At 48.9% G+C, this 27,292-nt stretch overlaps 1 protein-coding gene across 1 annotated transcript; it reads right to left on the reverse strand.

Annotated features, from left to right (window-relative positions):
- Positions 1–6,040: 6,040 nt before the first annotated feature.
- GDF10 (growth differentiation factor 10) lies at positions 6,041–18,803 on the reverse strand. Its single transcript, XM_065919938.1, has 3 exons — positions 18,068–18,803; positions 9,051–9,976; positions 6,041–7,001 (listed from the first exon to the last, which is right to left on the reverse strand). The coding sequence occupies exons 1-3, from the start codon at positions 18,387–18,389 to the stop codon at positions 6,810–6,812; spliced, it is 1,440 nt and encodes a 479-aa protein (XP_065776010.1). The 5' UTR covers positions 18,390–18,803; the 3' UTR covers positions 6,041–6,809.
- Positions 18,804–27,292: the final 8,489 nt, after the last annotated feature.

Raw genomic sequence — 27,292 nt, forward strand, 5'->3', positions numbered from 1 at the left:
CTGTTTACATATGGGGTCATCACATCCGGTCATGGAGGCTTTACAGAAACACTGTCTGGAGGGCCTGGTCACATAGACTGCGATGAGGATGGCGCCTGCAGACCTGTGCTCTGTGTAGAATGATCTGCCCCACAAACTCAGAATATCAATATGTCCATATCTCCTTTATTGTTTTTAAGTAATTGCATGAGACCTCCTGACCCATATTACTGGAAAGTCTGCTTTTCTTTCTCAGAGCATCCCTTTCCTGAATTGTCCATGAACTCTGTAGGTTTATTTAGTCCAAAAGAGATGGAGAGGGGATGGTATCAGGACAAATTCTAAGGCTGGAAAGGGAAATAAGGCTGGGACAGAAGGCCTGGCAGGTCCCACCCACTGTTGCTTCTCACTGACACACAGCTTTGCTGTTGGGGTGGGTCCCACACAGTTCATAGCTGCTGGTGCACAGCTGCGGGGATGGCCTGGCAGCTCCATGTTTCTGCTCAGGTCCCCATGATGTCTCCGATTGGGCACCAAGGTAACAGCTTTCTTAAACATCCTCCCAGGCTTACCCTTTCTCCAGAAGGCACTCTGGTGGCAGGTGGCTGGGTGGAGAGAAGAGACCAGCTGTGCTCACACTCTGATCCCATCCTACCCTCTCCCACAGACTTCTAGGTTCTTATGGGGAGTTTCAGTTACCAGCCCAGACTCCCATTTTCCTCAAAGTGATTTAGAGCCCTTACTACCTTTCTGAATGAACGGGCTTTGGTTCCTCTGGACAGATTCCCTTGACTCTGGGTCTTAGGGAACAAGGTTCAGGTCTTCTTTTGTCTTTCCCAGATGACACGGGAGCCTCATGCAAAAGGACCCCCTCTCTTCCCTGCCACCTGCTTGCCTCAGGGAAGAGCTGCCTTGACTGTACCACAATGATCTTATTTCCTACCCCCTCTCCTTTTTCTCTTCCCCCAAGCAGTTTACTCTGTGATCTAGCAATTCTATTTCTGTATATATAGCCACAAGAATGCAAAGTAGGGTCTCAAAAAGATATTTGTAAACACATTATCATGGCAGTATTACTCACAATAGCCAAAGGGTAGAAACAACCCTAGTATCTATTGATCCATGAATGGATAAACAAAATGTAGTATATCCACCCAATGGAATATTATTCAGCCTTAAAAAGGAAGGGAATTCTGACACATGCCACGACATGGAGGAATCTTGAAGATTTGCTAAATAAAATAAGCCAGTCACAAAAGGATAAATATTGTATGGTCTCACTTATATGAAGTACTTAAGAGTAGTGAAATGTATAGAGATTAGAGAGTAGAATGGTGGGGGTGGTAATGGAGAGTTATTGATTAACTCTAATACAGCTGCTTCGAAGGGGTCAGGAGCCCCTTCCATCACAAGAGGCTTGACCTCTCAAGTTCCACACTCACTCACTTATTGCTTAGAAGAGTGAAAGCAGCCCCACTTTGACGTTCTAAGGAGAGAGCATGAACCAGGCAGAGCAGCAGATTTGTCACTTCCCAGCTCCGTGCCTCAACTTCTTGAGATCCTGCTTACTCCCAGCACTTTGTCTCTGAACCATGCCCAAGTGGTCAGCAAATTTGTTAGAACAGTGGTTCTTAAAATGTGATCCCTAGACCATTGCATTAGCAGCACCTGGGAACTGGTTTAAAAATGTGAAGTCTTTCCCCAAATCAAAAACTCTGATTCAGCCCAGCAAGCTAGTCAAGTTCTCCAGGTGATTCTGATCATTCAAATTGACTTTGATAAAAGAGGAAATTCATATGAGACTTCCAAGAGATCAAGTATGTGTATACTGCCTGGTATGGTATTTAGCATGTAGTAGATGCTAAATAACCAAATGAATAAACAGTTCATTCATTCCTCTGCTCACCCACCCTCTACATATACAAACAAGACTGCCAGGAGAGATTGGAGGAATCTAGGATTGGATTAGACTTGAGTAAGAAAGAAAAGTGGTCCAAAGCTTGAAAGAGCACCATCATTTAAGGGAGTAGAAGAGAGGAGGAGATTTGGAAATCTCAGAAGCACCAGTTTATCAGTGAAGGAGATTTTATGTTCCTAGATTTTGGTAAAAGGAAATAGCCTTTGAATCTAATTTCAGTGTTTTGGTGCACAGCTTGGAGTCAGAGCTGCCAAAGTGGTTCTGCCCTCCTCGTTTTCCCACAGAACCCACTCCAGCCTTCCTTGGCACATGCTGACATCAAACACATTCTGCACAAGCTGGCGCCTTCAGTGGCTTTATGCCACTAGCTAAGTCCAGCTCTTCCATCCTGGTGGAGCCATCTCTACTCCTCTCCACTCCTCTTCCCCTGGAGTCTCTTCCTCACACCCTCACCCCAGACTTCTTCAGGCTCTTTCATCATGGTCCCGTCTCTATCTTAGCTATAAAAGGAGCCCGAGTTACAGGCTATAGCTCTGATGACATTTTAAGAGTGATTTAGACATACAGAGGCACCTATTGGGATGCCTCAAGCAAGACATCTGGTAGTATCCAGATTCAGTTCCCCTTTTTGAATAAAAGGGTTGTACCAGAAGTTTTCCAAATTTTCTTCCAGCCTTACTGTTTTCAGCTCACAGCTGTACTGTTGTTCAGTTGCACATGAACTAAGGTTCTACTCTTTCAGAGGATGTTAACTTCAGGATTAGGGCTCAGTGGCAGGCCACCACACTGCTCCCTCCAGACAGACTCAGGTGTAAGTTAAGTGAATTCAAGGACTGTGCATCTGGGCTATGTGCTGGGATCTCTTGCTCCTGTGATCATGTGATGAAACAGAGAGAGAGAGAGGGAAAAAAAAGTTGTTTCATATTTACATTTCTTTTTAAACCTTGCTTTATTGTAAGGCCACTCAGTGCCATTGAGACAACCCTAGTAGGCTGGAGGCGGGGAGGGTGGGGGGGCATCACTGGCTGGGAAGCTGGGAAGCAGCACCAACCACATTGGCCTTGAACCTGTCAGCTTTGCATATCAAAGCCTATATTACCTGTGATCTTGGTAAGACATTGGTGGCCATATCACTTACCTGTTTGGAGCCTGTTTCTCTGAAGCACCAACTGGGGAGTAAGTTGCAAGTTTGCTATGTGGCTAAAAGAGATACCCTATCTAAGCTACACGGTGCTCTGTAAACATGAGGGGTCCCTGCTGGCACTAGTTCCTTTCATCCTACAGCAAAATCATCACCACTGGGTACCATCCATCCCAGCACAAGCACAACACCCGTCCATGGCTGACACAGGGCTGAGCCTCTCAGCCTTCTCCCTCAACCCCTGTAATCCAGAAATGAGACCACAGAGAAGTTGCAGGCTTTCACAGTGACCTCAGAGATCTCCCAGAAACAGCAAATGCCAGAAAGAGTAAGACAGAAGTATTATAGGACACCCCAACTTTCCTAAGAAATGGTATAGAACACCCCATCTTCCTTAAGAAATGGAAAAGGAGCAGTTGGATGAGAAAAAAAAATGAGGGGGAGAAGGGAAAAGGAAGACTCTAATATTGAAGGGAAAAAAAAGGCATTTGGAACTTTATCAAGCCCTAATGTTTTTACTTATTTTGCTAGTAATTTATATCCTGTCATATTTCAAAAAGGATTAGACATGGCAAACCAAGCCATAACCAATTTGCAGACCAATTTGAGACATCCCAGCCATCCAATGAATGAATCATTTAGTCCCAGTACAAGTCCTGCAGGAATAAGGCAGTGTGTGCCTTAAGGACCACCCCCCTTGCCTCACCTGGTCTCTGCCAAGAGGCAGGGCCATGTGCCCAGGGCAGCTGCTCACACACATGTCCCACAGCCATTTGGAGCACCTCAGAGGGGATGCTCAGCAGATGCTGCTGGGCTCCAGCCAGCTGTGTCCAGTATTCTCACTAGTAAACATCTTTGCCACGAGCAGCTTTGCAACACAACTAATTGGCCGTAAGGCCATTTTGCCTTAAAAAAATAACTGCTTGACAGTTATATTACACTAGAAAATGATAACACATCGGTTTTTGCAAACTCTTGGTTGAATTCCTCTAAGCCAGATTTCTTTAAAAATTTTCAACATTTTCCAAAAACTTCTACTCATCAGGAATCACATAAAATTCTCTTTTGCGGGGAGGGATAGGAGGAGCTTGATTCTTCTTTTGCCTCCAACTTCTAACACTGCATGATAAATTTGGTAAAGACGGCCTGAGAGAACAAGCTGTCATATCTAAATTAGCTAAAGAATCCATCATTAATGTTCCTGAAGACTGTTGTGAATTAGTAGCTGCCTCTTCTATATTTTCAAAAGCTTGGCAAACTTTTTTTTTTTTGCATGTTTTTTAAACTTTATTTTATTGGAGTATAGTTGCTTTAAATGTTGCGTTAGTTTCTGCTGTACACAAACTAAATCAGTTGCATGTATACATGTGTCCACTCTTTTTAAGATTTCCCTCCATTTAGGTGAACACAGAGCATTGAATAGAGTTCTCTGTGCTATGTAGTAAGTTCTCGTTAGTTATCTGTTTTATACATAGTAGTGTCCACACATTTAGTGTATATATGTCAATACTAATCTGCTAATTCATCCCACCCCTCCCTTCCCCCATTGTAACCATAGATTTGAGCTATTTATCTATGACTCTATTTCTGTTTTGCAAATAAGTTCATCTGTACATTTCCCTAGATTCTACATATTAAACTTTTGGTTTTGATGCGTGAGAGGTATGACTGCTCACAGAAGACCCTGTAAAAACTGATCTCTTATTTACTGTAATGGAACTGCCACTAGTTATTTTATCTTTTATGGCAAAATGGCCTCATGGCCAACTAGTTGTACGGCAAAAATGCTTTTGAAGAAACTGCCTGCAGCAAAGATATTTATGGGGAAAATACTTAGATCCCCCAACCCTGGTACCCTCAGCCCCGCTTACTTACCTGTTCTGTATTCTCTTCGGTGTAGATCGATTTGTCTCCAGTGGCTGTGGTTGCAGTCTTCTTCAGAGGTTCCCCGGGCTTCCTAAGCCACCATGGCTGATTCTGCAGAGGGCCAGAGAACTGGGAGTTTCCACCTCTCCACCGGCGGTAGGCTGGGGTGGGGGTCTGAACGTCCAGCCTCCTGGCCTCAAAGCTGGACTAACGTGGGGGTATAGCTTAAAGTCCCCACAGGACCCAGGTGATGTTCAGGCGCTTGGCTTCTCGCCCTCCTGTCCTGCTCTACCCCCTCCTCACCTGTTTCACCTGGGAGTACTCCCTTGCCCAGGAACCCTGACCTCGGGAGCCTGGGCTCCTTTTTCCTTCTGAGTTCCCTCTTGGAGAACTGCTCATAGTTTTTCTGTCTTCTCCAGGTAAGACTGGGGACCATGCCATCCTTTGAGTTTCCGGCCAAGGAACTGTTATACACCTGCCCCCAAATGGACCCAGTTTCATTGCATGGACTACAGTCCATGGGGTCTCAAAGAGTTGGACACGACTGAGCGACTTTCACCTTCACTTTTTCTTTCACTTCAGAAATGCTAGTCAGTCAGCTTCCGGCACTACAACTGTAAGGCAATGTCAACTCGGGGACAAGGGGGTCACTTGGGGGAAGCTATTTGGGACAGAGATGCTGACAAGGCGGCAGGGAGGAGCAGGCATTTTAGTCCCTCAGGAGCAGTCCCTGAATCTCTGGAAAGATCCCTGACTCCTGCTGAGTCTCTTGCTTGAACTACTCCAAGAAGACCTCTGACTAGGCTACCATAGATGTTCCTTTAAATATCTCAAGCACCTCCCCATCAACTGATATCCCCACAAAGCTAAGGATGTGAGACCCCTAAACGGGCCTGGGTTGCGTTCCATCTGGACAAGCCCAGGATGGGGACCTAATGGGCAGTATAAGTGAGTAGGGCCCTGGAAGGCATAGGAGTGGCCAGTGTCTGGAGCTTAGGCTAAAGATGAGAGAGTGTGGAAATGACTTAAGGGGCCTCAGCTCCTAAAGAAGGCTGTGACCTCAGATGTCATACTTACACATGGGGATCCATTCATATTTTGGAACAGGTAACATTCAGTTTTTCAAGATACCATTGTCCCTTTAATTTATTAGCTTTCCATAAAAACACATACCATACACAATCTACAGTATAGAAAGTATAATTTACAAAAATATAAAATCTTGGTTATGTTTTAGTATTCCAACATATTGCTGCATAGGTTATTTCAATAAGCATGTTTAAACAATGCACACGCAACCAGCATGACTACTTCTGTGGGGGAACGGTGTCAACTCCCTCCTTTTTGTTTTAAAATAAAATATATATTAAGAAAAAGAAACCAAAATTGGTTATATGTGCATACTGTATGTATAAAAGCATCTGCAGTGGATTTTGAGAGAAAACATCCATTTATATCATATTCCATATCTATTTTCCAGCATCACTCTGTGGCCCAAAGTGTTTTAAACTGATTATTTAAACAGAGGTTCTTTCCATATGAAAGGAGTGAGCCCCTTCAAGTTTGTAGTCTTCTTTCCAGGTTATGAGATGACGGTCACAAGACCCAACATATGAATATATCTGGTTTTCAGGCTTTCAGAGCCGAGGGGATGGGCTGTGAGCAACCATCAGGTCAGGTTTAATTTCCAGATCCCTTTAAAGGATTCGAACTGGCATTGAGGAGGCTGAATCACCAGCAATGAAAGACCCCAGAACGATGCCCTGGGGTGACAGATGGTTGTCTGCGGGCTCTGCCCTATTTTTGCAGCTGCACCCTGAGTCAAGTGCTCACTCCAGAAGGTTCCCAGAATATTACGCTGCTGTGTGAGCAGGGCAGGCTCCTTCCACTCCAGAGCAGCTGGTCTTACCGGCAGGCACAGGTCTCCACAGACATGTTGGGGTACACCTTCAGAACCACGTTCCGGTTCTCATCCAGGAAAAGGACCCCAAGAGAGCTCATCTTGTCGGGAACACAGCACGGCTCTGGGATGCCCGGGACGATGCCCACGGCCCTGACGATGCTCTGGATGGTGGCGTGGTTGGATGGGCGGACCATCTACAAGGGGGAAGGGAGTATGGTCACCTCCGAGCTCTGCCCACCCCGCAGTCCTCACCCATCCACCATGCTGCCCGCGTGTCCTTAACTGAGGACACAGAAAGGGTGATAAGGTGAAGAAGAAAAAGTGAGAAAGAAAACAAGTTGAGATCCCAGGGCTGGGTGTACATTTCCTCTGAAGTCACTTACAGGCTGAGTCCTAGAGACCTTTGCAAAAGGCGTCCTTCCACCCCCTTCCCCCCAAACCTTGGGCTCCTAGAGGAAAGGTGTAACCGGGAAGGCACTGGTCACTTGGGGGCAGCTGCATGTCACACATCCCCAAGGAGCACCTGGAACTGGCCAGGCGCTCCAGAGGGAAGACCAGGGAAAAGATTGGAGAATGCACCTTGGGCCACAGCTCCCAGACTTCATAGTCCAGGGACGACACTCTTGCCACATGACTGTGTTGTCCATGCAGGAGGGGAAGGCCTGCAGACACACGTGCATCATTGGGATGGGGCTGAAAACCCAGTTCCTGAGCGGGTCTGCCTGTGAAGTGTCAGGTGCTGCTTCACTGGCATTACCCCATTTTGTCCTTGTATCCATCTTATGGGGTGGGTATGATTCTAATTTTATTGGAGAAACTGAGGCTTAAAATGACCAAATGACTTGACCAAGAGCCCTCAGTTAGAAAGTAGTCTGGCCTGGAAACCACACTCGCTGGGCCCACTCCAGCTCTCTCCCCCTCCCTCTCCAGGCAGCCTTTCGTATCCAGGAGTGTCTGGGTCCCAGCTGCAAACACAGAGAATGCCATTTTTCAAGCACCTCCCCTAGGAGGAACAGCACCATGTTACAGGTGCTTCAGCTCATTGTCGGCCAGAGTTTTACATGTCCTGTGCCTCTGGTGGGGAGGTGGGAGGTGGGAAGCGAGGCTGGGACACCAGCATTTGGGGAGTTCACACTGATGTCAGGGAAGGTGGGAAGACAGTGAGGAGGCTGATAAGGTAAGTGTTGGGTCAGCCAGCAGGGTCGGGGAGGGGGGTGGTGGGGAGGCTGCCAGATACTCACTCTGCATCTGTTGGGGCTGCATCCTTCCAGCAGATGCCTGTCTCTCTATCAGGCACCTCCCTTCCTCTCTCCCGCACATGCACAGCTTTGAGGAGAAGCCTCTTAATTCCCAAACAGGTTAATACGGCCCTCTGTCTGGGTCTGGGATTTCCCCAGCTGACTGATTTATTTACGTTCACAGTGAATTTACGCACTGACTTCCTCTCTTGGTGGGGAAGGCATGACCTGGAGCTCAGCGGAGGAGCTAAGTAGGAGGAAAGTGTGTGCTCTGGGCCGAGGTTGACATCCTCTGGCAGCCAGCCCATAACAGTTCAGGCTGTGGGGAGATGGATGGACAGAGCCATGGCCCAGCCCAGAGGGAAGGTAAGCATCTGAAAACCCAGGTCAGTGCAATGGAGCAAACAGTCCCACGTGTGTCCTGTAGACTTGTGAATGATGAGAGCTAGTTGCCACGTAAGCCTCTGCCCTGAGTAGGGGAGGGGAGGGTGGAGACAGGGAGAGTCACACTGGAAAGCCACTGAGGCCAGCTCCGCTGGTTACAGACACCATGCCCTGAAATCCAAACTGGATTTCTAGAACAGCTTTGGCAAGGAAGGGGTTTAAGAGACCGGATCTGTGTGCGGGGGTGGGGGTGGGGGTCCCATGGGGGAACGGCCAGTGTCCACGCAACCTCTGTGATTTTGCTGTGTGGAAACACACACCTAAAAGGATGGATCTCCTGCTCTGCAAAAGAAGAAAGGTTCTGATTTAAAATTCAAATCCTATGAAGGCAACACTCTCAAAAGGACAGCCAGAAAGCATCTATCTGTGGTTGTATCCACCCAACAGGCTCTCATTTGGGCATCTCTGTCTAGCTATTCCCTGGCTCCAATAGATGGGAGATATTATTATCCCTATTTACAGACAGGAAACAGAGTGAGGAGGCAGAGGGACTTGCCTGCAAAGGCAGAGCTGAGGGTGACAATGAGCAGAACCCAGCAGGGTGACCCTGACACACCCTACCTTGGGCATGGGGAACTCGCAGGCTCCTGAGCAGTAGTAGGCGTCGAAAGACTTGGGTGAGATGATCCATTCATTCCACCCTATGTCTGCGAAGTCCACCTTCAGATACCTCCGGGAACAGACCCGTGGCTCATCCCATTGCTTCTTCCGGGCTTTCTGCATCGTCTTCTCGTCGAAGTCCAGCACCTGTGAGGAGGCCATGAACACATCCTGGCCCTTCTTCCTGCGGTCCTTGCGGCCTGGCCGTGGCTTCAGCGCACGGAAGGGGCTGGGCCACAGCTCGTGCTTGTGGTAGTGCTGGGCGTGGGGGGCATGTTCTGGCCTCTCATCCAGCCCAGGCAGCTCATTATTCTGGAGGGGCCCGGTGGCCTGCGTGGCCCGGCGCACTCGGGGGTCTGCTGAGCTGTTGGGGGCTGCACCAGGCTCTGGGTCCCCAGCCTGGAAGGGATCGTATCTCTGCAGTGTCACCGCCACGCTGTTGGGCTCTGAGATGGCCAGGTCATTGGCATAGATAAGAATGTAGGGTGCGTGAGGGCCGAGCCTGGGTACCCCCATGTCCTTCTCCCCAGAATCCAGCTGAGCAGACAGGAGCAGCTCGCCATCCCGGCGGGCCGCCTTGACAATGAGGGAGATGTCCTTGGCCTGCCACAGGCCTCGCGGCGGGGGCGGCAGGGCCATGGCCCCACGGAGCAGCCCCTGAGTGGCGGTGTTCTGTGAGAGGCTGCGGAAGAGCAAGTGCTGGCGTGCGGGTGGGCCAGGGGGCAGCAGGCGGCAGGATGCATTCTTGGCCCGCTGTTTGCAGGGTACTTCACGCGCCGGGGGCCACCGTGGCTCTGAGTAGAAGTGGAATGTGGCCGTCAGGATCATTTCTGAATCTTGCATGGAAGTCAGGTTGAAGAAATACACGGCCCTCTGGTTGACCACTTCTGTGAGGGAAGGACAGACCACATCCTGTTAGGCTGTCTCCTGGATAGGCCCCACGTTCACAAGGTCTTCCTCCTCAAGTTACGGAGGAGGAACGCCTACTGGTGGGAGCACTTCCAGGCCAGCCAGGCTTTCCTCATCCCTTGTAATTCTCACATTGAACTGATGAGGGCACCCTTTGCTATTTTCAGTGACCAGATGAGTATAAGGGATTAAGGTCAGAGAGGTCGGGGATTGTCCACATCCCATTACAAAGAAAGGAAGAAAAAAAAGCCGGCAGACAGGGTAAATGCTCCGGGTTGCTGCACCCTGAAGCTCCCATTCCCACCCCTGTGCTCTGATGCCCCTCAATGAACAAGTGTTCCCCACCTCCTTCATTCATGAGACAAGGTGGAATGAGGTATCTGGGATAGCTTGGGTTGGATCCAAGCCCTGCTGACAGTAGTGCCACCCCCACCCCCGCCACCTCTTGTATTGGCACAGCCCTCTATTTTACAGACGTTAAATGCAGTCCTTTGTCCAAATGAGGCAAATTAAGTAGCATGCCTCACACTGTACCTGCACTCTGAGTGGCTTCTGAAAAAAACTGAACTTAAGAACACAGCCATTTGAGTATCTGCTATTTATTCTGCCCAAGGCCTTTTAAACTTGTTTTAAAAGGAGAGAGCACTATCAGGGTTGTATCAGGTCACTCAATAGAACCTCCAACATCAGGTTGCTCTCCAAAGGCCAGAACCATGATAGGGACCAGGATCCCTCCAACACATCTGGGGCTGACTTGCACAAGTTCACCAACAAAGCAGCCCCACCCTTCAAGCTGGGAAAGACCCTAGGAATCAGGCTTCCAGGCCCTAATGGGACAACACCTTGCTCATCTGCCTCAGAGGGACCTAGAATCTCTGTCTCACCTGAATGTTTGGAGGATTAAATAAATAACATATATAAGGTGCCAGGCACAAAGGAGGAATCCCCCAAATGTGCTTCTACACCACTTTTACCTAAATGACCCAGGCTAGCAGAGGAAGTGCCTCCTACACCAGTGCAGGCCCCTCTCACTCAATGGTCCAGCTAACACAGCTGAGAAAGTATCCAATTCAGGTCAACTCTGTTATTCTGCTAACAGGTTCTCTGCTGGAGAACACTTAAGAGCGTTGAGAGTAGACATTTCTGACTCTTTCCAAAGAGCTGGCTCTTCACAGCAGGAGGCAAGCATCTCTGGCCTAGAAACCTGCAGTTCATGATGAGAAGGAAAACAGCAGACTGGGGGGAACCAAGATGGGACTTCCCAGAGGAAAGCGCCTTGGCTCCCCTTCCAGTGACAAAGTAGAGAGCAAGAGAGGGACTAAAGAAGTATAACTGTGACCACCAACGTCAGGACAGCAACCTTGGCTTGAGGTGTGTATGACCAGATGAAGGTGCTGGGAGGACTGTCCCCTGGGTGGCAAGACGTGATGCAGAGGAGCAGAGTGTGGCCTGCCCTGGAGGTTATTTCTGCATGGGGTACAGGAGGGGAATGGTACATGCTGCCCCTCCCTTAGGATGGAGAACCAAGGAGAGCATGCTCAGGAACTCAGAGAGGGAGGAATCTTAGCAGTCAGGCAGCCTGATCAATTACCCTCAGGGCAGGCAGGAGTCCTTCCTCCATTTGACTTGAATGCCTTTGGCCACAGGCAGCTTTGCCTTCCCTAGGCAGCCTGCTACATGAAGACCCTCCCTGCTGGGAACCGTGTGAGTGGGTAACCCCCAAGCCTCCAGTGGCTTGAAGGGCCACAGAATGGCCCGACTCTGACTGTGCCTGCATCCCTACATTGCAGGGAACTCCAGACTGTGACTGAGAGAAAGGCCACCTACCTGAAGTCTCCTAGCTTGGATTAGCCCTGGCTAGAAAGGAGAATCCCCAAAGGGAAGTCCCTATTTCCTGTGAACCATGCTGGTGCCTGTGGCTACCATCTCATGGTAGCTAGAAAAGATCCTTCCTTCCTCCTTCCTATGATTCCTCTCTCCATTCCTGCACCCTCCCCTGCCTCCCTCTCTTTTCCAGATAATTATTTGGGATACTTCTACTTTGGGCTAAGTGTTGGGCCAATCAGGATCCTGGCAAAGGTGGTCATGGGTACTCAGGGGAATTCATTTCAGGGATGGCATTCATTCCAGACAGATGGCAATGGTTGGGAGCGGCTGCAGTGCCAGTCACAGCTTCACAGGACACTGTCCACATGAGGCCCCCCCATGGGCTGGGTGTTCTCAGCATCAGGTCACCATCCTGCTCAGAGCCCTCCATAGCGACCCCTCAAAAAAAACTCAACCTCTTACCAAGGCCCTATGATCTGGCCTGCCTACCTCCCCAACTCCATCTGCCCTCCGCATCCCCATCTCTGCCCCAGTCACCCTGGCTTCCTCTCCTTCCACACATGAAGCTCCCATCTCAGGGCTTTCTCCCAGTTATTCCTTCTGCCATTATCATTTCTCCCACCGGAATCACAGTGCCTCTCTCCTTCGGGGCTCCGCTCAAGCAGCATCCCTAACAAAGGGGGCCACTGGTTTCCCTGGCTGGAGGAGCAGCCCCATCACTTCATCTGTCCTGGGCTTCATTCGTCTTCACATCACTTTGGGACATGCTGATATACATTTCATTGTAACTTTTTCTCTTTCCCTCTAGATCACAACGTTCAAGAGGGCAGGGCTTTGTCAGCTGAGTACACTGCTGTATCTCTAGATCCCGGTGCAAAGCCTAAGAGATTGTCACTGCTCAGAAATGCATGCAGAATGGTAGGCTAGGGAGGGGTCTCTGCTAGATCAATCTGCTTCACTGAACAAAGAGGGATCCTGGCCTGCTGCCCTGGGGCTCAGCAAACATCCTGAAAGAAGTCCAGAAAGTCTCTTTGTTTGGAAAAACACAGCCAATTATGCAAATTGAGCTGGAGGCACTGCATGGCAGGACATTTGTCCAGTCACTTCCCTTTGAGCCTTAGTTTTCTCATCTTTAAAATGGGGATAATATTGTTTGCCAGTCAGGAAACTGAAAGTTCCAAGCATATATGCAGGCCTGATTCCTTGTGTTCATAATCAGGGCAGCAGAGATGGCAAATGGACAAAAACATGGAGCTTCAGAGAGGGTACATGACTATATAACTTACCTAAAGTCCACCAGTTGGTAAGGGGTAGAGTTAGAGTGTGCTTCCAGGCCTGTCTGACCCCAAGCCTACGCGCTTCCCCATCCTCCCTAACTAGGTACCTTGGATAGAATCTGGGTCTGCCTAACAGCTAATTAACAAAGGTCATGTGCTGTGAAATCTTAAATATTTTGCAAACACAAGTCATTACTTGGATGATTTTGCATTCTGACTCTCCAGGAAAGAAAGGACCTGATTTAGACAAGTTGATCTCTCTATGGATCTTTGGAAGTCTTAAACCTTAATCAGGTCCACTCTACTGGGCACTCAACCTCCTCCTGACTTGCTAGGGATGGGACTGGAGGGGAAAGAGATAGGGAAAGGGCTCTAGCCCAGTGGTTGCTCCAGGCTCCCTGCTGGCCAAGAGGACCCTCAGACTGCTCTGCTAAATAGAAACAGAATCCACTTGGAGATCTGTCCCTTCACCTATTGCCCCTGAAACATCCATCAGGGAGACCAGCATGAGAACACCAGACTGAAGATGTAAGCACCAACATAATCAGCTGGAAGAAGGTAGCTGTGGGCCAGTCAGTGGTGGTGCAGAGAAGCAAAGAGAACTTAACATGCACTGAGCATTTATTTCTAGGCAGGCTCCAGAGTCAGGATGTAAACCCTCCTTCATCACTGGCTAGCTGTGGGGTCTTAGGCAAGTCACACAACCTCTCTGTGCCTCAGTCCTAGGCAGAATATGTGTGCATGCTTCCTGCACACTCTCACCAAGGTGTCTGGCACGCAGCACGTGCTTGGAACACAAGATCATTTGGTTGCACAAGCTTCTGCTACACTTAGGACCCCACACCCCTGACCACTGTCCTTGTGCCCAGCGGGAGGCATTGCCACCTGTCCACTCTCTCCACCTGGACCCTGAGAATTTTCACAGCCTCTTTCCCTTCCTGCATCCAACCAATCCCAGTTGCTGCATCTTGTTTCTCCACAACCACCCTGAACTCTGCATCTTTCCACCACTGTCTTTGCCTACAACCTGACCTCGACTGCCAGTGTGACCCCAGCACACTGTCATCCTCACACCCACACTCACCCTTCACAAGGAAATCATCTATCACAGATGAAGAGTCAATATTCTTCACAACCTCTACACATCACTAAGAAAAAGATAAGAACCCCAAGTGGATGAAGTGATTTCCATAGGAAAATTTGCAAGTGGCCAAAAAGCATAAAAAAAAATTCAGGATGACTAGTAATGAAAAAGCACCCCAGTAACTTCAAATAAGAATGAAAATATGGCAAGTTTTATATGCATGTTGAAAATATGATCCCATTAGGATAAAAACTATATGTAATATTCCACAAAATACTAACTCTGGTTATATCTGGGTTGTTATTGGGGATAATTTATTTTCCTTACTATGATTTTCCATGATTTTTGCATAGTATGCATTACTCTCATAATCTCTCCCCTCTCCTGTTCTCTTCTCCACCCCCCACTCCCACACACACACTCTACACTGCCCTACTGCCTATAGGCAAATTCATCACACTCAAAGCTCTTGATGGCCTTGATGGACCACTGATCCACTTCCATTTCTTAACTCTCTCCTCCTGTTATTTCCTCATTGAAACGAAACTCCTCAGAGGTCCTGGTGCATGGGGGTATGTTTCACTTCCATACCTGGCTAACACCCTCTGCTCTTCAGAATCTGTCCGGCGCTTCCCCTGCTCTGTGGAGGCTTCCCCAGCCCTTCCCCATCAGCCCTTCCCCTGCTGGGTGAGTGCTGTCCCGTGGGGCTCCTGAAGCCCATCCCCAGCCCTTTCTTACTCCATTGTTCTACTTGTCCCACTGCTCACATTCTTCTGTTTACTTCTTCCTTCTCAACCAGCTTGTGAGCTTTTCTGGAAAGGGCCAATAGTCTTTGTTTCTTTGTGTCCTTTGAGCTTACAGCATCTGCCACTGAATGAGGTGCTCAGGAAAGACTTTGGCAACTGAATGTGACTTTTCATATTATTGATAGATGGCTATGTATCATTACTTGCATTTTAGAGATGACACCAACCTCAGAGAGGTTAAGTAACTTGCCCAATATCCTATGGGTAGATGGAAAGGCCTAGACTTAAATGCAGATCATTTGGGGCTGGAGGTGTCTAACCTTTAACCCTTATGGTCAGGTTCAGAAGCTCTCACCATTGATGTGGACTTGTAGGGAACAAGACATACTTTGGGAGCAAAGGAAAGGAGGGAAGGAGCGAGGTGGTTGGAGTAATAATAGTAGAGATAATACACTACTGAACTTACACGTGCCAGGCGGTGTTAAGCACTGGATTTATTGCAATTCATTTGAAAAGCCCTATAAGGAAGAAAGCATGATTAGCTCCATTTTAGAAGTGACAAAACTGAATCATGGACAAGTTCAGTCCTTGGCCCAGGTCACAGATTCAGGATTTGGTCCAGCTCCCAGCCTGCACTTGGGATCTGAGCTGTGCTGCCTGTTGGCAGGCAGAGGACATGGTTCCACTGCAACACGGGCTGCGGGGACCACCCCATTGAGACAGCAGAGGCCACCGTCCTGGAGCAGGCTGGTACTGACATGATCCAGAGCTGAAACCCTTACATCTGTGCCTCATTCATAAAATAAGGAGTCCTGCCCAGGCTCACACCTCCTCACAGCAAGGTCACTGGGCATGAAGTAGGCACCTCTGAGGGCTGCCCAGGAGCTGGGTATGAACCAACTTACAGCAATCAAGGGAGGGGATGAGAAACCAAGCTTCCTGAGTCAGACGCAAAATTTAGTTCATTCCACTGAATCTTCACGTTGCCTCTATGTGCAAAGAAATCAATGCTCAGAGAGGTATAGTAATGTGCTACAGCACACAACCAGTAGCTGGTGGAACTGGGACTTGTACCCATGGCTGCCAAATGGTTCTAAACAAGAGTGCTGGATTTATCAGAAAGTCCAAGACTGGTCCAGAATAATTCTGATCTGCCTAACAGAGTAATTGTCTGTTCCACCCTCTGTCTTCTACATCCTAGGCTCAGTTTTGATGGAAGTTTGGAGAGGGGCTAGGAGTGCAAACAGCCTGATCCTGACAAATGGACAGTGCCAATCATTGCCACTGTGAACAGTTCTGCCTGCCCTGGCCTGAGTTTCTTTATCTGTAAAATCAGAGGGCTGGATCTGAAGTACTGCCACCATGTTCTTTTCAGGGCTAACTGTTGCTTCACTGCTACTTGTACCCCCAGTCTATGAAAACAGAAAAATAGATTGTGCACCTTCATGCCTGGGCCTGTAGGAGCCAAGTAGGCTCTGTGGGCATATTCACCCCTTATTGCAGCAGTAACCTTGCCAGCCTTGTTTTCCTCAGCTGCAAGGCTTTGGGGACTGAATTAGTGGATGCAAGGTCAAGTCTACGTCTCTGTGAAGACAAATGTTTTGTATATGGGGAGACACAATGTAATAACACCTGACCCAGACAGTTCTGGGCTTAGGGTTTACACATATCATTTCATGTCATCTTTCCTGCAACTCCACAGGGAAGATACTGCCATGACCTGCCAACTTTGCAGATGCGTACACTCAAGTCCACAGAGCTTCATTTCAGCCATTTGCCCAAGGTCACAGTCATGCTAGATGAATCTTGAGTGACTTAATAATAATACTCCAGAAATGTGCCCCCAAGATGTGACTAAAGGCACCGGGGAGGATGGAGTTAGATCTGGTTGTCGTGGAACCCAGGAACACTGACCTAGTGAGTCTGTCCAGTAGGGGATGGGGGTGAGGTAGGGGAGGGGCCTCTCTGTGGCAGGAGTTCCCAGTATACATTTATGGGAGACCAAGCTTCTGGAATTTGGCTCTGTGGTCATGGGTGTGTTACCCCAGGATCTGACCCCAGGCTGTCTGGCTGCCCAATATTGGGCTCGTTCCCCCCTACCTCAAAAGGGGGCCTTACAGATCAATGATCTTTCTCCTGATGAATGACCTCCTCCTTCACAAGGGCTGCAGGGAACCCCTACCCACATTTTCTGCAATGGCATTCTGAGACCATGAGTAATCTCCATGACAACGAGGGTCTTCCCTCAGCCCCTGCCACCAGGCTGCCCCTCTCCCCTCTGCTCACTCAGGGCCTGCAGAGGTAATCCAGGCTGGGTGGGCAGTCACTGGAGGCTGGATTCTGAAGGGCTCTTGGAAGCAGGGCAGGTAGGGGTCTGCAAATGATCTCTGTCCAGCTTCATCCAGGGTGTGGGAAGAGGGGAGAGGATCTGCCCAGGAGGGGCAAGAGCAGGAGAGAAAAGGGGAGTCCCCCCTTGCCCAAGCTTCTAGACCTTTCCTCAAACCACCATGGTTGAACACTTCATGCCAGTGCTCAGCAGACTTCAGTCCCATGTACCCCAGGCTGGGCACTCAAGGCCACCCTGCTTCCCCAACCCCATACCCACTAAATGCCCCAACTACATGCGCCTGGGCCCAGTGCTGCACTTCCTTCAGGGCTGCATTATACCCACCTGATGGGCTCTCCTCAGCGCCTGCCTCATCTGTCAAGAGCCCACATAACTAAACCCTGCTACATGGAGCACCCCGACCCCCACCCTCACCCTCTACCCACACACACAGACCCTGAGCTCCGCCAGCCCAGTGCCATCTTCATCCTGTGCTTAAAGCCTTGTGGGTGGGGTGGTCTGTGTCCGGCAAGTTTTCCACCTTCGCAGGCTTAGTGGTACCCCAGGGGCAGGAAATTTGTCACTCTGTGTCACTTTGGCGTTCCCACTGGAGGCTCAGGGTCGGGCATAGCGTGCTGGGGGCGCGGAGGGGCGAGGAGGGGGAAGGTGGCATAGTTAATGAAAGAATGAATGAAGTAGTCAATGAATAGAAAGAAGAGGAAATGCAAAGGGGCAGGGATGTGAGAGGATGGACAAGTGAGGAGGACCCGGCGGCGACGAGAATGGGAGTGGGGGTCCCCTCTACTTACCCAGCCGGGCTCGGAAACTGCGGACCGTGTTGCCCCCTCCCGGCCTCGCGCCCCTTCGGCTGTATTTCTCATAAAGCCGGAGCATGTGGACAGCGACCATGTCCTGGGCGCCTGGGTTCTGAGCAGCGACCACGTCTCCTGGAGACCGCTGGGGGTTCTTGTCCCCTGCAAGGCCGTCGGCGGCCGCGGGCGGGGCAGGCCGAGCGGCGGCCGTGTGGCTGCCGTCCGCGTCCCGGAGCAGCAGCAGCAGCAGCAGTAGCGACAGAAGCGGCAGCTGTTGGGACCCGGGTCGCAGGCTGGTCCGAGCGGGGCTACGAGCCATGACGGGTGGCGGAGGCGAAGGGGCCAAAGCCGCCGGGGAGGAGAGAAAGGAGATCGAGGACGCACAGGAGGCTGAGAATAGACCCGGAGGCAGGCGGGCACGTTGACTGCACACGCAGGCGGGGGCTCGGGATGCCGAGATCCGCGCGGGGCGCGGGGTAGAGCGGGGCGCACACCCGGGCGCACGGTAAGGCCAGCGGTCACGGCAATCCGGAGCCACGCAGAGCGGAGCCGAGCCCAAGCCTGCGCGCTGCCTTGGCGGACTGAAGGCAAAAGTTTGCAGCCCCAGGCGCGCTCGGCTCGGCGGGTTCGAGGGGCGGGGCGGGGCGGGGCGGCCGGCGGAGCCCTAGAGGGAGACCCGGCTGAACGCCCGGGACCACTCCGGGCCGCCGCCGACACGGCAATCCTTGGTCAGACGCGGTGTGCGTACGCCCGAGTGTGGCGGCGCGCGCGCGCAGGGGTGTGCGCCCGAGTGTGCGCCCAAAATGTAGGGGGCGTGGGCGTAGGCAGGCCCGCTCGTCGCTCCCCTGCAGAGATCCGGAGACCCGGGGACCCAGCCCGGCTCCTGTGTGTCGGCGCCTTGGCCTGGCCTGGACTGCGCGAGGGCTGGGAGGCATTTAGAGGGGGGCCCTCCTGCCGGGTTGCCCCTGCAATGGCATGTGATGATTGTGGTTGCAAGATGACAGCTCCCCCGTGAGGAACCGAGGCGGGGGTGGGGGGGACGGGGATGTGTGTGCGCCCAGTTGTCTCCGAGCCAGTGTGCGTCCAAAATGCAAAAGTGAGGGGAACACAAACCCTCCCTGGGCATCCTTTGAAAAGAAAAACCTTAACACTAAAGCTCAACCATCCTAGGGTAACTGAAACAAGATCCTGATTAAAATTCATAATTAGTCGATTAACTGACCCTTTTTTTGGCAACAATAATTCCTGTTGAAGAAACACATCAAAGGTGCTTATTAATCTTTGGACATCAGGCTTGTCCTGAAAAAAAGGACATGGTTTTAAATTGTTTTACAAAACGTTTCCGGAGCTTCAGGACAGGAGAAGAAAAAAACTTGACTTTCCCAAGAAAGTTTCACAGTGAGGGTACAGTGAATCCTGGCCCACCACCTCTCAGTTTAGCCCTAAGGCAGTAGGTCCTGAACTTCATCTTGCCTTTAGCTGAATTTCTTGTTCATAGATAAAATTTTAGGGCATCTGTGAACTTGGATGGAAAAAGCTTACATCTGTATTTTCACTAACCTGTACCTGAAACTTGGGTGTGTGTGTGTGTTAGTCCCTCAGTCGTGTCTGACTCTTTGCAACCCCGTGGACAGTAGTCCACCAGGCTCCTCTGTTGGTGGAATTCTCCAGCCAAGAATACTAGAGTGGATTGCCATTCCCTTCTCCACGGGATCTTCCTGAACCAGGGATCAAACCTGGGTGTCCTGCATTTCAGGCAGATTCTTCACCAACTGAGCCACTGGAGAAGCTTGAAACTTAGCATTCCGTATATAAAAAACCCAGGTAAACACAACTATAATGGTATTAACCCTACCTGTGATTTTGTCTCCAGTGGCCACCAACCACGGATATTTTCATATCACATTTTCTTATCATGTTTTCAGATTTCTCAAAATTATCACTCTTGCTCATCACTATTCTGAAATTAAAGTAATTAATTCTGCTGCTATTTACTTAATGAATTCATTAAAAGACATGTATACTATGTTTCAAAGTTGTTTTAAAAAACATTTTGATAGCTCTATTTGAATGTGATTGGCTTCTTCTGTAACCCTGCATAGTAAGAACAGTCTTTTGAGAAAGGGTCTATGGGCTTTGGACTGAGCTAGGAGCTCAAGGCCCACACAGAAGGTTTAGGAACCCTTTTGAGTGAAGGAAAGGACCTCTTCAAACTCATATTCTTCCAGTAAGGTCCAGGATGCTAACCATACTACATTTTAAAGGACTATCTGGGAGAGGGGGTGGGGGAAGAAATTAAAAAAAATAAAAAAAAAAAAAAAAAAAAAAAAAAAAAAAAAAGGACTATCTGCAAACTTGCAAACATGCTGTTCCCATTCCTTGGTAACTCTGGGTTTCCTGAGCCAAAATAGTTACTTTTCTTGGAGGGCTCACATTCAATAATTGGAAAATTGCTGGAGAAAGCTTCCATTTGGTGTGTAAAGCACAACCCATTTGTAATTTTTCAGAATCTTGTAGTGTCAAATTAGAGGCCATCCCATTGAAAGCCTCGGGACCTTTGGCCTATAGCTTTTGGAAAAATGATAGAGAAACATTTTATTTCTTTTGATAATTCACACACTTCATGTTCAACTTCCCATTAGTATAGCTCCCGTTCATCCGGTGAAACAGTTTTCAAAAGCGATTTGCTTGAAGGTGAGGTGACCAGTCACAATCTTGGACTTGATGAGTCTCTCCTCATAAATGATCCACACCAACTTTTACTACTCCATTCTCCCACCCCCATCCTCACTTCCCTCTTTCTCCGTGTGCCCCTTACTTCCCCTCCGCCCCCCCTCCCCTCTCCCCCAGAATGCCTCTGACCTGTACCGGCTGGGGGTAACCTCTGCTCATGGGTAGTTTTGTCTCTGCTGGGGCCATACACAATCGAGGCCTGTGAAAAGGAGGGTGAGTCCGCAGGAGGCCGGGACAAGCTGGGCTATTCGGGGTCTGTGTCCATTAAAGCCTCCTTGCTCTCCTTAACTCATTCCCGCTCCATTCAAGCCAGCCTGAGGGTCAGGCTTTAGGCGGCACTAAAACCTGTAGGGTCCAGATTCTCTGACATTGTCGGGAAAGAATTAAGGCATCAGCCGGGGACGGCTAATATTTCTTGCCTCATTTTATTGCCGAACAGCGGGACTGTAAAGTCTTGAACACTGGAGCACTATGGCCCCCTTTCATGTAGCCGAGATGATGGGATAAAAATGTGTTTGGTGAAGCAATTCAGATTACCACCGGGTCACATCCTCGCTGGCTCCCAGCATTGCCTGCAAACAGCATCACTGAGACAAGAAACAATCACTGTGCAACTTCAGCTCAGGCACAACAGTGTTCCTAGCGTGGAAATGAGGCTAATTGTGGAGCTTGCCAATGAGAATGTTTGGTTTTTAATAGCTCAGGCTGCAGCTCAAAATAAGAGTTGAGATGGTGGGTGGTAGATACAAGTCGCCAGAGCTGTGATTTCTTGCAGCTTGTTACTAAAATGGTCCCAATCCTGGGAGCATCCAATGCTCTTTTTATCAAGGGCTCTGAAGTCTTGAACTTACCGTTGGGGATAGAAAATATTCTCTCTTGGGTGGTGAGAGATTGTTTGGGGCCCCTGTGTCTCCCAGGCCTATCTGCCACATATTTCTGGGATAGCAGAGTTTTCTTAGGCTCAGAAAACCCTGAGCCTCCATAGTTATAAAGCTCTACACTTGAATGAAGGAGAAATCAAACTCTGGACAGTTGGGGAAGCAGGCTCATTTGGTTTCATATGGAACCTCATCCCAAATAAACCCGAAGGAAATGTGCCTGAGCAGTTGTTTCATGATGTTGTCCAGTTGCCTTGTGGGAGAATCAGTTTGTGGCTCTAATTATCTCTGCCACCTAGGGACAGCCCTATCATCTCTTTGGAACCCCGGGTGCTTCCTGTTTAAACGAGAAGGCCACAACACACTATACCTGTGTCTACAGCCTCATGTCAACTCACTCTTGGAAATGAGAGCATCTCCATGACCTTTTAGAGTCAATTGAAATAAGGTTCATAGCCCTATTTTCAACCCTTTCTTATTGTATGGCCTTAAGCAAGTTACTTGTCTTCTCTGGGCCTTGGTTTCTTCAACTCTAAAATGGGGACAAAAGTAGGCTATTAGGATTATCATCATTAAGGTTTTAACATGAGGTGGTACTAAATAGCATTGATCCTTATTAACTACTCTTTTTGTTTATCTTGTGTTGCAAAGAGGTTGTAGCCTGTTTAAAAAGGCTCCAGATTCTGGGAGATCTGATGAGAAGTTTAGCCTGCTCATTCCTTGTTCTGCAGAGGAAATGTATTTCTTAGTGCACAGTGCCAAGAGCTGAAAAGATAAAGAAAAAGAGAGAATGTTTCCTTGTTTAGGAAGTTATAGACCAACTAATGTGCCTTTATCATCAGTATCTGTGGGTCTCCATCCAAGGATAGGGTGAATGATTCATACCTCTTCATCTAGATTTCCTAAGCTCTTGGCCCTTAGGACAAAAGAAATGCGAGCAAATCCCTCTTCCCATTTGGGGCATGAGCTGTGAAAAGGCGGCTGAAGGGTTTGCTGGGACGCTAGAGACAAGAATCCCAGGGCCTCCCCCAGGCCGCCAGGCCCGAGTGTAATAAATCTGTGAAATAACAAGCACAAAAGACTTTATAATCAATGACAGATTTTATTTTTGCTCTGGCAAAATCCATCCATGGAGTTAACATTTTATAGGGAAATAACTACCCACTTTGTGACTCCTCCTCAGCCCATATTCTCTTTCTGAAAGTTGGGAAAAACTCAGAGAATCAAAGTCAGCTCCTCGGAGAACCGTGGCAGAAGAAAGCATGACTTTCCCCGGGCGGGAACCCAACTCTCCCGTTACTTCCTAGGGTGGCTCAGGCCATTCATTTCTGTTTTGCTAAAATACCCGTGACATGTGAATAAACCAGGATTACAGAACATTGTCTCCGCCAGTAATCTGAGCCGGCATGGGCTCTGGTTTGATGAAATATGGTGCTCTCTGAGCAAACATGGGAATTGGTATTACTTCTCGTTAAAGCTGAACAGTGGGACTATTTAGAGCTGATGCATGAATGCTGCACTGTGGGGAGTGACAATTTGAAGGGAGCCGATTTGAAGGAAGGGGGAGGTGGTGTGTGTGAGTTGGCCAGAGCAAGCCAGTTAGAAGTCAGTGGGGGAGGCAGCCATAGGGACACTTTAGAAATGTGTACCCCTTAGGGGCTGTACCATCTCCTTACAATCCCCAAATAATCTTCCTCAAAACCATTGAGGGAGGGACCAAGCCTGATGTTCTTTTGCTGGCATTCAAGCTCTCATCCTCTGGCTCAGCCAGTTTTATCCATCTTGGTAGAGCCTTTGTCTAGTCTCTCTCTTCCTGCCAGTCCTCTTGTGCCCCAGAATTTAGAAGTCTCCACATGCTCTCAGGACACATCCCAGCCTCCCCTTGCAATGCTTCCCTACACATAGGCTATGGTGCACCACCTAGGACCCCTTCCAGGACTCAAGCCCTCATCATCCCCGGCAACCAGGACAGTAATCTGCTAATGGCTCACAGCTGAATCTCTCCCAACATCCTCCTATCCCAAGCATTGCCTCACCCAAAACTGTCCCTCTCCCCAGGACAGTCTGAATGCTGTGTTGAATGCCCTGAAGGATCCTCGCCCCCAAGGCAGGGCCGTCTACAAGGACCATCTGGCTCCAGGACGAGAGAACTCCAAGCCTATCTATTCCATGGAGAGTTCAGAGGACTTTTCATTTACAGGTGACAAGGAATCCGGTGGTGAGTAGGGCATCCACATCGTAAAGAGTTAACTGATGGCCGTTCTCTGTGGACTGGGGCTTGGGACAGATGTTACTACTGAACTGGGATCCTTATTAGAAATGGGATAAAAGGATCCCCAGATAATGGAAGAGTTTCCTGTTCAAAGTAAAACAGTTATCAAAAGAAGGCACAATTGGAGTGCAGCCAGGATGCCTGACTCACATGAAACTATGGAGATGCTTAGTAGAACCCGGAATCCCTAGAGGAACCCAGAATCCCTAGATGGGCAGCCCAGCGAGAGTACTGCTTAATTTGTACACCAAAATGAGATCAAGGACAGATGAGCAAGGCTGGGGGCAGCCACCCCAATAAAAATCACACTGTCTTGCCCAATTTCTGGTCCTGAGACAGTTTTTAGGCCCAGGACACATTGACTAGAGAGGCTGGTCCCCAGGAGGTTGGAGACTACAAAAGCATAGCAAAGTAAACAGTGACGATTTGCCATCCTTCCCCAAAGGACCTATGGCATTCACTAAGAGAACAACTATACCTGGGAGAAGGGGAACATCCAGAACTTCAAGGATGGATGGACACAAGATCCAAGTTAACATTGGTATGGGGAACTCAGAGCATCACTAACTTCCTGTTAGAGGAGAAGTTTATGGGACTAGGTCATAAATGGATCCAGGACATAGAGCTCAGCTTTTATGAAATCATACTTGATTATTACTCAGCATGATTAAAAAAAAAAAATTCTCATGTCTCACTATTGTTACCCACTCAGAGTTTAGTTGGTGCCCGATCCATTCCCATCCTTGTGAATGCACTCCAGGCTTTGGCATATGTCTCCTAACTGGTATTTTTACACCCAGAGAGACTCAGAATATTGGCCTCCTGGGACCTACCTGGTTTCTTATTAATGTGTCCCCCTTCCCCACGGCCCTCCTCCATTCCATCTCCTGCCATGAATAGGTCAGACTCTAGACGGTGTTGACAGGCTCCTGTCTGGTCAGATCCCATTATGGCCAAAACTGTGCCCTGACCTCCTACTTCTGACTCTGATGGTTGAGCCCTTCAAGCCCTACCTGTGAACCCAGCTCAGCCTGTCACAGACTCAGGCATCTATCTCAGCTCAAACAAGCTATAGATTCAGACTAGTGATTGAGTCGCTTTGCACCTTAGAGACCTGGAGGAGACCCTGTCCTCTATCTCCTTCCCTGGCTGCCCGAAATCCCTATGCCCAGCTCACCTCTGGGATCAGCCCACCTGTCTCCAGTTTCCTTTTAGACCTGCCCAAATGGTCTGACTGACTGTTCTTCCCTTCTCTGGCTTCCATTCACCTCTGGCTTTAGTTTAGACTTCAGTATGCACTATTTAAATCTTTGGCCCCCTGGAAAGCACCATCATCCTGTGGAAAGAGATCACAATGGGATCTGTGGATCAAGGTCTGGCCCCAGGCTTCGTCCTTGAGCTGGTGTGAGACTTTGGCAAGTTCCACTTTCTTTTCTGTAAAATGCAGATAATAATGAATGGACCTCACAGGTTGCTTATGAGAAGTAAAACAATTGAGGTGAGTCCTATTCTTGACTCACTCTAAGGTTAGGGTGACAGTGGTGTCTGCTGACCCAGGACCTTCCTGGTTTTAGTCCTGAAAGTCCTGCATCCCAGGAATCTCTCAGACCTGGGCAAATGAATACTGCAGCAAATGCTGTAGCCAACATCACTTTTGCTTTCCTCCTCTCCCAGTGGGGCCCTTTCACAGGGGATGATATCCTCATACACCTTCATTTCCAGCTTCGAGACTTCCCTAAGCTGCTGCATGGAGAACAGTTCCTTGTCCTGCTGTGTTCAGACCCCAGGAGGTTACCCCACTCTGGGTATCCTCTCTATGCTGGGCTTCCCTACTCTGTTCCATCCTAGGAGTACTCAGGCCCTGCTGCAGGCCTGGGACATGCCCTGCTGTCCGTCACACCCAAATCCCGACTCTACCATGCATGCTGATATTCACTCAGGCCTACCTGACACAGGACAAATGTGCCAGTGAAAACTGCCAGCCCGCAGAGGGTCTGCCTCCCTTCCATTGCGGCATTGTGCAACCCACCTGCCTTTCCAAGCTCTGTCTGTGCAACCTGCTCCTCCTCTGTATGCCAGGTACTACCTCCTGGGGACTCCTGTTCATGATACCGTTTAGACTCTTTCCCAATGTTTAGCTGTTTTCAGGAAAATGTAATGGTTTGGTGGACTTGCTGTGAGGAATACTGAATGGAGCAGGATGAGGAGGGCTGGTCTGAGAAGGCAGCTGGACTGCTAGGCTGCAGGGGTATGTCTTCTGTGGCCCTGGGAGCCCGGGGAGGCTTGCCAGCAGAGAGAGGCTACATGGGGAGGGGTTCAGAAGATTGGGAGGCTGGGACTCGGGGGCATGCCGAGAGGTCATGAGGGACTGCCCCCATCCCCACCTGCTTCCTGAGCACTCGGATAGTAATCCTCCCGTCCTCCTATGTTCATGGTGCCTGCTGAGGGTCGCAGGTGCATCACGTGACACCAGGGTGCAAGGTCCTTGGCCTGTGCACGTTTTCCTGCTACCAAGGCTGAGCTGATGAAGAGAATTAAAGCCAAGTCCCCTGAAACCAAGCTAGACTATAATCCATTCTTCTAGAGCCAGTACCAATGGTGCTCTTGTCTCAGATTTAAGTTAATCAGATTAACACTTTACCTGGGATAATTTTGCCCTGTATGAGACAGTTGGTAATCGAGTTTTTCCTGATTTTTTTCTTCATGAGCATTTTTTTTTTTTTTACCCAATCCAGAATTCTAGTATGTATTATATTTGCCTACTTCAGGTAAAATCGTAAGATGTGGTGCTTCTCAATATGTGTTCCTTTGTGTGGCTTACTGTTTCCGTTTGCCCATCTCTATGCATAGTGAGTACTGCAGTGTTCAGCCCTGCTGGTGGGGGTGCTCTCTCTGACCAGGGACCTGAGCTCATGGCCAGTGTGTGAGTCCCTCACACCCAAGTCAGCACAGTGTCAGAGCATAAAGCAGAATCATTTCAGCTTTGCTTAAAAAGGATATTTGCTTTCTTATAAATATACTTCAACCTCATTAAAGAACATATGGAAAATATGAAAAGCAGAGATAAAATGAATTCTCTATTTTTGTACCATCCAAACTCAGTGTCAATAGATTATTCAGTTCTCTTCCATTCTTACTCTGTGAATGTCTTTTGTTTTCACATGGTTGACATCATTCTGGATTCACATGCTTGAATTTTTCATTTGTCACTAAACTTTGGAGCATAAATATTTCTTTATAATGCAAAAAATTTTTACAAAAGCATATTTTAATTGACTGCATATTTCATTGATTAGCTTTACCATGGTTCAATTAACCAATATTCTCTTATTGATCACT

The sequence above is a fragment of the Muntiacus reevesi genome, chromosome 2, assembly GCF_963930625.1.
Source record: "Muntiacus reevesi chromosome 2, mMunRee1.1, whole genome shotgun sequence".
NCBI classification, from domain to species: domain Eukaryota; kingdom Metazoa; phylum Chordata; class Mammalia; order Artiodactyla; family Cervidae; genus Muntiacus; species Muntiacus reevesi.

Coding starts and splice junctions, on each gene's coding strand:
- GDF10 (XM_065919938.1), bottom strand. CDS start 18,389: ATGGCTCGTAGCCCCGCTCGGACCAGCCTGCGACCCGGGTCCCAACAG. Junction 9,977..18,067: donor CAGTTTCCGAGCCCGGCTGG/GTAAGTAGAGGG, acceptor CTTCCCTCACAG/AAGTGGTCAACCAGAGGGCC. Junction 7,002..9,050: donor GCGAGTTCCCCATGCCCAAG/GTAGGGTGTGTC, acceptor TCCCCCTTGTAG/ATGGTCCGCCCATCCAACCA.